Source organism: Capra hircus, chromosome 13 (assembly GCF_001704415.2).
Source record: "Capra hircus breed San Clemente chromosome 13, ASM170441v1, whole genome shotgun sequence".
NCBI classification, from domain to species: Eukaryota; Metazoa; Chordata; class Mammalia; order Artiodactyla; family Bovidae; genus Capra; species Capra hircus.
The window spans coordinates 67,281,619-67,296,550 of NC_030820.1; the positions used below are offsets into that span (position 1 = coordinate 67,281,619).

The 14,932-nt window shown below is 49.2% G+C and overlaps 1 protein-coding gene across 2 annotated transcripts in view; it reads left to right on the plus strand.

Moving 5' to 3' along the window:
- Positions 1-14,932, plus strand: part of PPP1R16B (protein phosphatase 1 regulatory subunit 16B) — a 109,306-nt gene that overhangs the window by 87,750 nt on the left and 6,624 nt on the right. For both annotated transcript variants that reach the window (XM_018057861.1, XM_018057862.1), the window contains exons 4-10: positions 3,223-3,368; positions 5,578-5,681; positions 7,629-7,753; positions 11,037-11,162; positions 11,705-11,780; positions 12,396-12,525; positions 12,618-12,786. In XM_018057861.1, coding sequence (XP_017913350.1) covers positions 3,223-3,368; positions 5,578-5,681; positions 7,629-7,753; positions 11,037-11,162; positions 11,705-11,780; positions 12,396-12,525; positions 12,618-12,786 — 876 coding nt within the window. The remainder of the gene's footprint in view (positions 1-3,222; positions 3,369-5,577; positions 5,682-7,628; positions 7,754-11,036; positions 11,163-11,704; positions 11,781-12,395; positions 12,526-12,617; positions 12,787-14,932) is intronic.

Consider the following 14,932-nt stretch of genomic DNA (forward strand, 5'->3'; position numbering starts at 1 on the left):
TGTGCCTCATTTTCCTCATCTGTAAAAGAGGCATAACCAGTACCCATGTCACTGGACTGTTGTGAAGATTAAATAAATATACATAAAACCCTATAAGCATCATCTGACACTGGATAAATATTGGATATTATTATTATGGAGGGACTTCCCTGGTGGCTCAGATGGTAAAGAATCTGCCCGCAATGCGGGAGACCCAGGTTCAATCCCTGGATTGGGAAGATCACCTGGAGAAGGAAATGGCAGCCCACTCCATTATTCTTGCCCAGAGAATTCCATGGACAGGGGAACCTGGTGGACTGCAGTCCATGGGGTCACAGAGTCAGACACGATTGAATGATTTTCATTCATTATTATGAAAATCTGTCATATGTTCACTTCTTAACAAAACAACGTCACATATGTGAAGCGTGGGTTGATCATCACAAGAACTCTTTGAAATACTATTATCCCCATTTTACAGCTCAGGAAACTGAGGTTCAGGGCAGCACCATCCAGTACAGCCTTTATGAGGATGACATGTTCTGCGTATTGACACTGTCCAGCACCATAGCTTCTAGCCCTACATGGCTGCGGAGCCCTGGAAATGTTTTTCTGAGGATTCACTGAGGCAGTGCATGGCTAAAAGTTAGCAAAGTGCATGGCCCTAGTAACTCCTCAAAAAGCGTTAACTCCTATTATTGGCAATGTGACCTGTTACTATTACTGCTGTTCTGGGGCTGTTGTTATTGTTGTCATTGTCATCATCACTACTGCTCCAGGTCAACGAAGGAACAAGAGCTTCCTATGGATTTTCTGCTCTTGGCGACAGGGAGCCTTCAGAGGTTTTGTAAACTGAGGGCAGCATGGCTGGGTTAACAAGGAAGCTCTCTCTGGCTGAAGGCGTGTGAAAGGGGAGTGACAGGGAGAGAGATGATGAAGCTTGGCCAGGGCAATGGGGATGGGGACAGCAATCAGATGTAATCCACAGCCGGTGATGGACTGAACGTGGGAAGTGAGGGGGCGGGAGGAGTCATCCGGTGCCAGGTGCCATGGCCCACCTTGGGGAATGTGGGCGAAGACGCTGCCCCTCTCCACCACATACCAGCCCCCACTGCACCAGTCCCAACCCAGCCCCCACTGCACCCAGGTCCCAACCCAGCCCGTGCTCAAATCATTTCCCAGCTGCAGACTGGCCCAGCCCCTGGGCATCTTTCTCACACGACTGCAATTCTATGTGCGTAATCACTCCACCTGTCCACCACCCCACCTGTCTTATTTCTGCAGCCCCTCGTGGTTGGATCTCTGGCCCTCCGGTCCCCTCACCCCACAGTCTGGGCTGCTCCTGGCTCCTCCTATGGACCAGGCCATCCCAAACTCATCTGCCAGGGACCGCCTGCCGGGGGCCCCTCGCCTTTCCAGGCTGCCTCACTCTGGTGCTTTTGGCGCCCTCTGCTGGCGGTACCATGCCACTGCACGTTTCTCTCGCCCACCTGAGGCAGTGCCCTGCTCCACTGGGTCACCCTTGACTCTCGTGTCCGGAGAGATGCCCCCAGACCCAGCCAACCTCAGGTCAGATGGTGCATAAAGAGAACCTGGCACCATCTCTGCTCATTTCCTATATGTCCCATATGTCCAGGGCTGACCCCTGATTCTTTTTTTCTTTTAAAAATATATATGTATGTATTTGGTATGTATGTATGTATGCATGTATTTGTTGGGTATGTACGCATGTATTTGGTATGTATGTGTGTTTGGTATGTATATGTGTACTTGGTACATATATGAGTGCTTGGTTCGTATATGTGTGCTTGGTATGTATGCATGTATTTGGTGTGTATGTGTGTGGTATGTATGGATGTATATATTTGGCATGTATGTAAGTATGCATTTGGCTGCACCAGGTCTTACTTGTGAAATGCGGGATCTTTTAGTTGTGGCATGCGGGATCTAGTTCCCTGACCAGGGAAAGAACCCAGGTCCCCTGCACTGGGTGCTTGGAGTCTTAATCTTTGGACCACCGAGGACGTCCCTCTGACCCCTGGTTCTGCAGGGAATGGGGGTGGGGGCCGTGGTGCCGCTCCATCCCCGCACCCCCCTGAGGCCCTGGGCTCCCGCAGGTGCCCCCGCTCTTTCTGCTAGCATCCAGTCACTTCTCCCCGTGCCTGCGATCACTTCTGTAGGTCAGGCTGCCATCATCTCTTAAATGGGGTGATTTTGACATAGTTCCTCACTCTCCCACTTCTCCCTCCAGAAGCTTGTGATCGAAGTCTGTTCTCCACATGCAGCTGGAGGAGGGATTTTTTAAAAAAACAAGTTTGAATTGTGCTGCTTCTCTGAGTATAACTGCAGCGTCTCCCGTGCACTGAGGGCAAAGCTGTCCCTGGATGGGCAGTTCTGAGCCACAGGTCCGCTGCTCTGTGCCCTGCTGGTTTCTCTGGAGGTCATCTGAGATCCTTCCTGCAGCCTGCAAAGTGGCTCCCTGTCTTCTGCCTCCTCTGTCCTCACCTCTCTCTGCTCATGGCCCCAGCTTGAGCTCCCTCTGTCCCCTTGGAATCTTTCACTCTCCCTCGCTGGAGTTTGGGGGCTCCAGTGGCTTTTGGAGCCCAGTATCTCTCTGAGAGCTGCCTTCTCATTGGGGCTGACCTACATGTGGGAGGGCATGACATGGCTCTCTCCTCGCAGGGACTCTGTCAAGACCCACTAGAGCCCTTGGGTGGAGCTGGGTTTTTGCGAGGAGGCTTCGTTACTTGGGACTTCCCCAAGAACTAGCTTCTGGGTCAGAAATTCCTAAGTCAGAGGTTTCAAACTATAATCTAGGGAGGCCACTGATGGGAAGAGGGACCTTCTCAACACCCCCACCCCCACACACCCCAGCTTCAGCCTGAGCCGCCCTGCTTGAATTTATTGGCTATCTAACTTAGAGTTCGCCTTACAGTTTTGTTTGAAGAAAGCCTTCCAAAATTAAAAAGTAAAGGTTTTAAAGCCTCATTCGAAATTTCATCCCATTCCACCAACATTTGTGAAGCATCTTATAGTTGACTTTATTCTTTATATTATTTTACATTTTTATCTTGTACATTATTAACTCAGAAAGGTTACGTGGCTTGCCCATGAACACACAGCATGCACATAATGGAGCTGGATTCAAACTCAGGCAGCTTGGGTCTGTTGTCCTTCTCGGGAACTGGGTGTGCCCTTGTCGTGACCTGCCCGGAGCTGACCCTGCCTGTGTCCACCTTGCAGTGCTGCATCGACAACTTTGAGGAAATTGTCAAGTTGCTCCTTTCCCACGGTGCCAACGTGAACGCCAAGGACAACGAGCTGTGGACGCCTCTTCATGCCGCGGCCACCTGCGGCCACATTAACCTGGTGAAGATCCTCGTTCAGTAGTACGTGCCCCTCTCTCCCCCAGGAGCAGCCTTCCCTCCGCCTTTGGTTTATTTATTTGTTTTAATTGGAGGCTAATTGCTTTACAATATTGTAGTGGTTTTTACCATACACTGACATGAATCAGCCATGAGTGTGCCTTTGGTGTTTTTCCGGGTTCTTGGTTTTGGTGTCGGGGCGGGGGACTTCCATCTCTCTCTTTTTTCCTGTCTCTTTGGTGCCTGTCCCTTTTCTCCCCACATTCCCTTTCCATCCCTGTGTCTTTCTCTCCTGTTTTCCCTCTCTGTCTCTTCTTTCCTCCTTGATCTCACTTTGTCTTTCCCCCTGTGTCTCTCTTAATTCACATTCTCTCTCTTTTCGTTCTCTTCCTTTCTCCCGATATGATGCTCATAAAATCCACAACACAATTTACCATCTATGCATCCAGGAATAAATCCCGTTTGGTCATGGCATATAATCCTTCTACTATGCTGCTGAATTTGGTTTGCTAGTATTTTCTTGAGGAGTTGTGCATCACTGTTCATAAGGGATATTGGTCTGCAGTTTTTTTGTAGTGTCTTTGGCTTTGTATTAGGGTATGACTCTCTTTCCTTTCATCTCTTTTTCTCTGTCCCCACGAGTCTGTATTCATCTCCATACTTATGTGTTGTTGCCGTTTTTCTTGCTACGAAAAAGCAGGCGTATTTCCTTGGCTCTGCCCCCTCAAATCCCATCCACATGCTTTTCTCTGGGGCAGAACCTACTTTGGGGGACACCACATAGCAATGTCTTCCCAGGGATAAGGCCATTTCCCTCTGTAGAGTTCTAAACGGTCTCCCCCCACCCTGAACTTCTTTCCAGTCTGCTCAGGCTCTGCAAACACAGAGAAGAGGCAACCTTGAATTTCAAGTGTATTTCATTGAGTTCATCTAATGATTGATGGGCATTTGAGCTGGGCCACGCCCTGTGCTGGGCACTGAACACTCAGGGACGCAAAAGTCCTGAGCAACTCAGCAGGAAATTAGGCGATTTCAGTCCCAGAACCGAGACAAAGCGAGATCAATGGTGGCTGGAGTCCTAGGACCCAGCATCTGAGCACAGGGATTCAGGTATAGTGGCCAAGGGCAAGTGGCCTTTGGCAGAGGTCTCAGCAGAGCAGCCAGGGCCCATCGGGTGGCTGCTTGGGTGATAGAGATGCTTTCCTGGCTTAGAGAGATGGATTAACTTACCCAAGAGCACACAGGAGCTAGGAGAGGTCCCAGGGGAGGGCTGTTAGGCCAGAGGACTGGCAGGTGGCCCGTGCCCACACCTCTGATGAACACCTGGGTGTGGCTAAGTCTGCAGGGGCATCAGATGGCCACCATCCAATCAGAGGTGATGCGAGAGGAAAAGGGAGAGGATACCAACATGGTACCAATCCCTAGCGCCAATCTGTACCAGAATCATGGGTTTAAAATGTGTAATCCTCAACCCTGCCCCATCCTCTTGAGAGACTCTGTTTCAGGAGGTCTAGAGTGAAGCCCAGGAAGCTGCATTTTATTTCAGTGGCGTCTGAGTGATTCTGCCACAGGACAGCCCAGGACCACGCATTTGGGAGCCACTGGCCCCAAAGGGGAATTCTCCCATGGGGTCCCAAGGCTCTCTCCTGCCCCATCCTGGTTTGCCTTTGGAGAAGGGACTTAGAGGAGGAATTGGGGGTATCCTTGGGTGTTTCTGCACTTGGTCTAATATTGAAATAGGACAGGGAAAAGTAAAAAGAGCTGGCCCATGAAAAAGCCTGGTTTCCATCTTGAACCTCTCACATCCTGGCTGTGTGACCTCAGACAAGTAACTGACCCTGTCTGAATCTTGTTTTCCCTTGAGTGATATGGGGCCAATAATACTGAACCAAGAAAACTATTATGAGGATTATATCAGATGATGTAAAGGGCTTAGATCAAGCCTGGCTCTTAGCAAATGCTTGGGAAGTGGTGCTACCACCATTAATTTTGTCTTTTCTTATTTGACATCTATCCTCAAGTGCCCACCTGCTGGTTCAACAGAGGAGGAAGCTGGGGAAAGTGGCACAGCTCTCCTGAGATCCTGGAGATGCAGTCCTTGCTGGGCTGCACCGTGGCTGGGTTGTGGGTGTTGGGATGCACAGCGGGGTGTGGGTTGAGAGGCTGGACAGTAGAGGCAGTCAGACCAACCCTCTGCATGTTCCTGGCCCTCACCCTGGTCCTCTCTCTGCAGTGGAGCCGACTTGCTCGCTGTCAACTCCGATGGGAACATGCCCTATGACCTCTGTGAGGATGAGCCCACCCTGGATGTCATCGAGACGTGCATGGCGTACCAGGGTAAGGGCAGGGCCGCCGGCTGTGCAGTGGGCTGGGTGTGGGGCTGTGGTGAGCATCTCTCAGATCAGTGCAGATGAACAAGTTACCTAGAGGCATGCCCATCGCTTAGTGCTCAGGACCTGGGACGGGACCCCATGAAGGTTGTTACCCACGTGACGGACAAGATGTGAACACAGAACAAGCCTGGAAAACGAGCTGTGCACAAGGAGGGGCGTGGCTGTCTTCTGTGTCACCCACATGCATGGGCAGCCTCAGCTGGCCCCGTCTCTTCAGCAGCTGTGACAGTTCAATTCAAAACATCCACAATAAAGATATATTCCCATTTGGGAAAATACAAAGTCAAGAACATTCACGGCTGCCTGCTCTGTGCCAGGCACCACTTGGGCTGCCAGGGACCCCGGATAAACAAGATGTGGGCTGTTCTCAGCTCACAAATGAGCTTCAGAGAGGAAACAAATGCAGCCCGCCCCCGCCACCCCAGTACATGCTCCTGAAAGGCCTCCTCTTTAGAAATATATCTCAAATCCAGACCCTGGACTGCAGTCTGAGGTCCTCCCCTCATCTCTGCCCTTGTGTTTCTGCCCAGATGGCCGCAGGAACCTCCCTTTTGGCCTGCCCATTCCCTGGCCCTGGAGCTTTCCCTGTCCACTTTCTGTAGAACTTCCTAATAATTTTTGTGCCTGTCTGGTGAATCTATGGACCCACCCCTTCTGTATTTTTAAATGCATTTATCAAAGCCGTAGGATTATAAAGGAAACCACTGCTTTTAGAGTAGGGCTCCTCAAACACTTTAAAATGTATAATATAGAAACTTCATTGATTCACGAAACAATAAGATAACATGGTGTGAAAATACCTATAGTTTCTGTTGGTGACAAAGTCATGGGCACTGCAAATTCTACTATGAATTTAGACTAGAAGGAAATGCTATATCTCATTGAAAAGTTAGTGAAAGTAAGACTTCTGGTGGTCCAGTGTATAAGAATCTAAGTATGCATTGGCAGGCAGAGGACGTGGATTTGACCCCTGGTCCAGGAGGATTCCACATGCCTCTGAACAACTAAAGCCTGTGTGCACCAGAGCCCCTGCTCCCCAACACAAGAAGTCATCACATTGAGAAGTTTAGACACCAAAACTAGAGAGTAGATCCCACTCGCCACACCTAGAGAAAGCCCGCACCTAGCAACAAAGACACAGCACAGCCAAAAAGAAACTAACAAATAAAATTTAAACAAATAAAAAATTAGTGAAAATAGATCATTCTTTTTCTCCCTTCAAGTTTACAGACCTCCCCTGAGTTTTATCCAAGAATGTTTGCTCTCATTGACCTTTTTTTCAGAGCAAATCACTCTCTCCTTAGTAGCTGCCAGTAACACTTAAATTTTAGCTAGAGATTCAGGCTTGAAAATGTGTTTCTGAGTCCCTCCACCTCGATTTATTCAGCTCTCCATTCAGAAGTGATATATTCAGTAATTCAGTCGTGGCTCTAATAGAGATTCACTGAGCATGCCTGGTGCTGCAAACACAGCTGTGGATGAAGTGGAAGAAATGAACAGAGACCTGGTCAGATAGAGTGGGCAGGGGAGGCCAGCTGAGGAGGTGATCCAGGCTGGACCTAAAGGATGAGACGGAGCCAGGAATTTGAGCAGCTGGAGGTGGGTAGGTGGGTGGTCGGGACTGCCAGGTAAAAGAGCTGTGTATGTAACAGTCATTGATATTAATACAGTGCCAACTGGGTTCCAGGCTCTTGTTCGTGGCCCAATATGTGGTGTTCGTTTTCACTGGGCCTGGGAGAAATGATCTCTGAGCACATCTGTTTACTCCCTTGACTGGCAGACCCTAGGAAAGAGGAGTCATACCTCCCCACCTCTGCCCTCCCTCCCCTCCCCCATGGGTTCTCTGCCTGGTGCTGACTCAGTCCCTCCCCCAACCCCTCACCCACTGCAGGCATCACCCAGGAGAAAATCAACGAGATGCGGGCAGCTCCTGAGCAGCAGATGATTTCGGACATTCACTGTATGATCGCAGCTGGCCAGGACCTTGACTGGGTAGATGCCCAGGGGGCCACACTGGTGAGGAGAGGGGCCAGGCTATATTGGGCTGGGGGGTTAGGACCAGAACTCAGACCGGCTGGAGCTGAACGGGGAGGTCAAGTCTACACAGCGGGGGCCTGTCTGTAGCCTTGGACTTCCTCTCCCTTTTGGGGACAGGGTTCCCTCTGGAATGTGGAGTTAGCAGAGCAGGGATCAGCTGCTTTGAGAAGCTGGGGCTGGGAGTTGAGAGCTGTGGGTTGGGGAGGCTTGGCTCTGCCGTTCACCTCTTTGTCTCCAAGCTTCTCCTTTACCTCACGCTGCAGGTGTCCATTCTGAGTTCATTATTTCCACCTCCTCCCATGGTGTCTCCTGCTTCAAGATGAGTGCCACATTCATCCACTCATCCAGGCCATCTTGCTTTGCACTGTTCATTCTCCTGCCTCAGTGTACCCTCTCCCACCTCAGTGCCTTGTTTCATTGTCTGTCCCTGATGTTGCTGCAACAGCCTCTCTTCTGGTTCCCTGACTTCAGAGCCCAGACACCCCAGGGACCCATCCCGTGGTTTACCCATCCATCTTTGGTTCACACATCCATCCATTGGTCCTCCCATCCACCCATTGGTCCACCCATCTATCCATCAGTTCACCCATCCATCCATTGGTTCACCCATCCATCCATTGGTCCACCCATCCATCCATTGGTCCACCCATCCATCCATTGGTCCACTCATCCATCCATTGGTCCACCCATCCATCCATTGGTCCACCCATCCATCCATTGGTCCACTCATCCATCCATTGGTCCACCCATCCACCCATTGGTCCACCCATCTATCCATCAGTTCACCCATCCATCCATTGGTTCACCCATCCATCCATTGGTCCACCCATCCATCCATTGGTCCACCCATCCATCCATTGGTCCACTCATCCATCCATTGGTCCACCCATCCATCCATTGGTTCACCCATCCATCCATTGGTTCACCCATCCATCCATTGGTCCGCCCATCCATTCATTGGTCCACCCATCCATCCATTGGTTCACCTATCCATCCTGTCAACATACACATCCTCTGTGCCACATACTTTACTAGACATTAGAGATAGAGAATGATGGAATCTTCTCTCTCTCTATCTGCCTCATTAGCTTCACTCACTGTTTCAATTCAAATGTCAGTGAAACCTTCTTGATCTTTCTTCATAGGCCTTCATAGCATGATACAGCTCAGTATTGGGGAAGTCTGCTTCTGCAGCCTCTAAACTGAGAACTAGAACATGGCCTTGGAAGCCCCCCTCAACCTTGCCCATGGCTGGGCCCATCCTGTTCTAGGCTTGGGGTCCATGTGATTGTGAGCGCTCAGGGTCTCAGAATCTTCAGCTTTTCAGGTAGGGCTCAGCAGTACCAAGTTCCCTCACTGCCCCTCAGGCCTGACCTGGTAGCCCAGATGTGATCGTTGGACTTCTCCCACCCCGTTCCTGAGTCCCACCCTCTGTCTCATCCCCCTTTCTCTTTTTTTAAAATAAAACTTCTAAAATTGATTATTGGTTTATTTCAGTGACATATAGTTGCTTTATAATATACTAGTTTCAGGTATATGACACAGTGATTCAATATTTTTTATCGATTATACTCCATTAAAAATTATTACAAGATAATGGCTATATTTTCTTGTGCTGTACAACATACTTTGCTTATTTGTTTTATACATAGTAGTTTGTGTCTCTCAGTCCTCTACCCCCATCTTTCCCCTCCCCCTTCCCTCTCTCGGTTAGTGAGTCTGTTTCTGTTTTGTTACATACATTCATTTATTTTTTAAATTCACATATAAGCGATAACATAGAGTATTTGTCTTTGTCTTCTTTCATGAAACATAAGGCCCTCTTGGTCCACGTATGTTGCTGCAAATGCCATTACGTCATCCTTTTATATGGCTGAGTAGTATTCCCTTGTCTGTATATACTACACCTTTATCCAGTCATCTGTTGACAGACACTCAGGTTGCTTCCATATCTTGGCAATTGTAAATGATGCTGCTATGAACATTGGCGTGCCTGTATCTTTTTGAATTAGTGTTTTCATTTTCTTTGGATATATATCCAGCAGTGGAAGTAGTTCTCTTTTTTTAGGTTTTTGTGCCTCGTGCTCTTTTCTAAGGAAGGGGTCCCTGCTCAGCCCAGCACTCAAGAGTTGAGTCAGGTAGTTGGATTGAACGCTGCATGAAGACTGGACGAAGTTATGGCCAGGCTGTGCCAGGACACTGCCCGCCCTGGATGGGGCTCCTTTGGGTCTGTGACTCAGCCCTGTAGACGCAGGGGTCTGCTCCTCTTGGGCTGGCCTCAGAGCAGCTTCACTCACATGGCTGGGCACACACTAGGTCTCAGTTCTTCCCAGTGAAGCAGGGAGGCGTACCTTCCCCAGGGGGCTGTTGGGAGGACTAAATGAGATTCTGCATGTAGCTGCTCAGCACAGAGCCTGTAAACTCTCAATAGATTCTGGTGATTAACTCATTATTATTATTAACATGATCACTTCTATTTATATAATAAATAACAAGGTCCTACTGTGTAGCACAGAGACCTATATTCAATGTAATTATAGTTGTAATCCTCTGTAATGGGAAAGGAAATCTGGGAAAAAATATATGCAGATGAATGACTGAATTGCTTTGCTATATGCCTGAAACATTGTAAATCAACTATACTTTAGTAAAACAAAAAATCAAAAAACCCACCAATATCACTCTCCCAGTCATAACTTTTTAATCCCAGCTATGTATGTGGCCCTACAGTTTTTAATGTCTGGCTGGCTGTGTGTCATTCTTAATAGTTGGCAAGCATCAAACATTTATAAATCAGGTAGTGATACCAGTTTTCATGTGTGCCTGTTCCAGATCACACCCTGGTTTGTTTTTTTTTTCTCTCTGAAAATTAAAAAAAAGAAAAAAACCCAAAACCTTTGTTTGCCAGAAACTTATAGCAACCTGACCCCTGGATCAGGGCGGCATCTGGCCATTAGGGCTGTGTTCTGTTGGACCTCTGAGACCCCATCTACAGGGCTCAGTGCATAGTAAGCACTCAATAAATGCTGATGCCTTAACGACAGGGGCTTGAAGACAGAAGAGAAGCCCCTTCTCCCTTACCTTCCTTTTCCATACTGCAGACTTACTAATGCTCTGTCACGTGGCTGGTATCTTCACCTCCTTCTATTCCATTCTGCGGCCCCAAGTATGATCTGGGCCTTGGGCCGGGGAATGAGCTATCCTGCTTCCAAATGAGGGACCAGCCCCCGTGGGGAGTGCTGACCCCTTTCCTTTCCTTCAGCTGCACATAGCTGGAGCCAACGGATACCTGCGGGCAGCCGAGCTCCTCCTGGACCATGGTGTACGTGTGGATGTGAAGGACTGGGATGGCTGGGAGCCCCTGCACGCGGCTGCCTTCTGGGGACAGGTAGTTGTCACCCACAGTGCTGTAAGAGAGGCCAGCTTATGGCCAACCTGCTGACCTTTGGGCTGGGAGTTGGTTCAGAAGAACACCCGACCCATTTAGGGTGTTGACTACAGCTAGTGTGTAGGATGTGAAAAGACCTACGGAGTTTACAAAAAGGATTGTCAAGTTGTGTCCTAACAAGATGACAATCCAGTTTGCCAAATTAGAAAATTTCCCACATTTCTGTCTTGAGTTTTTCCACTTGTTTCCCAGATAGAAATCTCTGTAGCTTTCGCCATTCCTCTTTAAACACTTGACAGCTCTGGAGTTACAGCTGACTCCTTCTGTCCCTCGGTATGGCTGAGTCATGCTGGAGGAGGTGTCAAGCCTATTGCATTTGCCGGAGTTCCCAGCTTTAGGGAGCAGAGCCTTGCCTGGGAGTCAGCTTTGCCCTACCATTGTTTGGATCACATCCTAAGAAGCTTTGAACTCTCACTCTCTCTGACTCCTAGGCTTTCTCAGCTATGGGCAGGGGGGAACCCGGGCTTCTTCCTGTGTTTCAGATGCAGATGGCAGAGCTGTTGGTGTCCCATGGGGCCAGTCTCAGCGCTAGGACGTCCATGGATGAGATGCCAATTGGTAAGTTCAGAAGGACCACGCCTGCACTCATTGATTTTTTTGATGAGTGGAGGATAAATGGTTGAATATATGGTTGGATAGATGGTAGATGGATAGTTTGATGAATAAATTAATGGGTGGTAGATTAATGGATGGATAACTGGCTGAATGTATGGCTGAATGAATTAAGAGGATGGGTGGGCAGAGGATGAATCTATGGATGACTGGTTCAGCGAATAGGTAGACAGATGAACTAAAGGATGAAAGGGATTGAGTGGGTGGGGATATATGATTTCAGGCTCTTTTCATAATGTCTTGCTTGGGCTCTGTGGGGTACCTTCTGGTTTCTCTTGATATGTTTTCTATCAGTGGAGAATTGATGACTCCTCTTGGAAGCGATCAAAGGTGTATGAATCCTTCAGTCATACCTGTGAATTGGGACTGTGCATGGGACCTGGGGTTTCCTCTTCTTACACTCCTCTAAGGATTGGGTTGTAGCCCAGGAAATAAGGCTGGCACTGCTTTCTTCCCTCCACCCACACCCCAGAAGATGTAAATTTTCAGTGGGTCTGGGGGGCCCTCGGGGATCACCAGCCCCTTCTCTGCCCCCTACCATGGCCTCCTCCACCCTTTCAGACCTGTGTGAAGAGGAGGAGTTCAAAGTCCTGCTGTTGGAGCTGAAACACAAGCATGACGTGATCATGAAGTCGCAGCTGAGGCATAAATCATCTTTGAGCAGGAGGACGTCCAGCGCGGGCAGCCGAGGGTGAGCTGGGGGCGGGACAGCCAGGGGCGCCCAAGGGTGCTCCTGCCCATGGAGCCTGGAAGCAGCCTCCCAGTACCCCCCTCTCCCCTTAGGAAGGTGGTACGTCGAGCCAGCCTGTCCGACAGGACCAACCTGTACAGGAAGGAGTATGAGGGAGAGGCTATACTTTGGCAGCAGCGGAGTGCATCTGAGGATCAGCGGAACTCCACCTACAACGGGGACATCAGGGAGACCAGGACAGACCAAGAGAATAAGGACCCGGTGAGAGCTTGCCTCCCACCCAGCCCCAGTGAGCACTGCCGTGGGAGGGGAATAGCTGGAGCCCCAGCCTGGCGTTGCTTCTTTATCTCAGAGCCTTCGGAGGGAGGTCAGCTGGCCATCGCCCTTAAACCAGCTGGGTCCTGTCTGAGGGGGGTGCCTACCATGGTTATTGAGGCAAGTGTAGGACGTGTTCACATCAGAGCTGGGTGATTGGCACACAGTAGGGGCTCATAACTGCCAGGGAGTGAGTGATCACCATGTGCCTGCTTGAGCTCCAGCAGAAGAGAGATTTTATTCTGGCTTCCCAGAGGAGAAGGTTTAGTAGGGCGGCCACTCTGGGAGAGAAGGATGTTAAAACTTTTTTTAGGGGAAACCTAACAAGATGTTGAGAATTGTGTTGAGATATCAGGTTGGAAGAAAATTTCTGAAAAATATAGGGGCTGGCAGAATGTCTAAGAAGCTGGCTCTAGGAGTAGATAATGGTCTGGGCATTAAACCGCTTTCCTAAGATGCTGTATTGTTTTCTGAGAACTGTTGTAATGAATTACCGCAAACTAGGTGGCTTGAAGAGAGAGAAATGTCTTTTCTCCCAGTTCTGGAAGCCAGAAGTCTAAAACTCAAGTTGTCTACAGGCTTGGTTCCTTCTGGATGTCGGAAGGGGACTCTGTTCCATGCCTGTCTCCTAGCTTCTGACATCTTGGGCATTCCTTGGCTTTTTGCTAGCGTGCCTCCAATCTCTGCCTCTGTCTCCACGTGGCCTTCATTGTGTATGGGTCTATTTTCTCTTAGAAAGACACCAGTCGTTGGATTAGGGCCCACCCTCGTCTAGTGTGACCTCATCTTAATGTAACCGATTACACGTGTGAAGACCCTACTTCCAAATAGAGTCACACTCAGAGATGTGGGGTGGATGTGAGTTTCGGGGGGGACACTATTTGACTCAGTACCAATGCATTCAGGCCCGTGCCTGGCTGCAGTCTTGCTGAGTGGAATATGCAAGTTTGGGGCCAGAGCAGAACTACTGGGCACAAGAAGGAAGGGGCTGACCATACCAGCAGTGGTGTACCTTTGTGGTTCTACCATCACACAAAGAGCAGCTGAAAACATTTCTAGCTCCTGTTGCTTGGGGGGATGCAAAATGTCTCAGTGGGACCCTGCTTCCCTGTGTGAACAAGGAGGTCACGTGAGGGCTTGTCTTGCCGGCAGGAGTGAAGGCATCTGCTCTAAAGAATCTCCATTGTGAGAGGAGTTTGGGGGAGAATAGATCCATGTATATGTCCAGCTGAGTTCCTTTGCCGCCCACCTGAAACTGTCACAATATTGTTAATCAACTATACTCCAATATAAAATAAAAAGAGTAAAAACAAAAAGAGGGACTTTCCTGGTGGTCCAAGGGCTAAGACTCCTCGCTCCCAGTGCAAGGGACCTGGGTTTGATCCCTGATCAGGGGATAAACCACAGCTAAAGACCCAGCGCAGCCAAATAAATGTTAAAAAGAAAAAAGATTCGATTCCAAGTGTTTTTTTTTTTTTTAAAGAGAGAATCCCCACTGAAACGCCGATTGGGATGGAGCCCGCACACTCGGAGCTTTGGTTCTGCCCCTGCCCACCTAAGCTTGGGGGTTAGGAAAGAAGAGCTGTAGATTGGAATCAAATCCCATTTCAGATGCTTCCCCGATATGCTTTAATTCTCTTTTCTTTGTGATTGAGGTGTAACTTGTATAACCTACAGAAATCTTAAACGAATTTGTCAATGACCTCTTTCCAATGCGTACACGCATTTCTGTCACCCCAGAAAGCTCCTACGTTCCCTTTTCCAGGCAGCCCTTCTACCCCACAGATATGAGTGTGTGCTTAGTCACTTCAGTCGTGTTCAACTCTTTGGGACCCCATGGACTGTACAGCCCTCCAGGTTCCTCTGTCTGTGGGGATTCTTCAGGCAAGAATACTGGAGTGGGTTGCCATGCCCTCCTCTAGGGGATCTTCCCAACACAAGGTTTGAACCCAGGTCTCCCGCATTGCAGGCAGATTCTTTACTGTCTGAGTCACCAGGGAAGCCCAGCTCAACCTGGTGCTCTGTGATAATCTAGAGGGGTAGGATGTGGGGTAGGGTGGGAGGGAATTTCAAGGGGGTGGGGCTATATGCA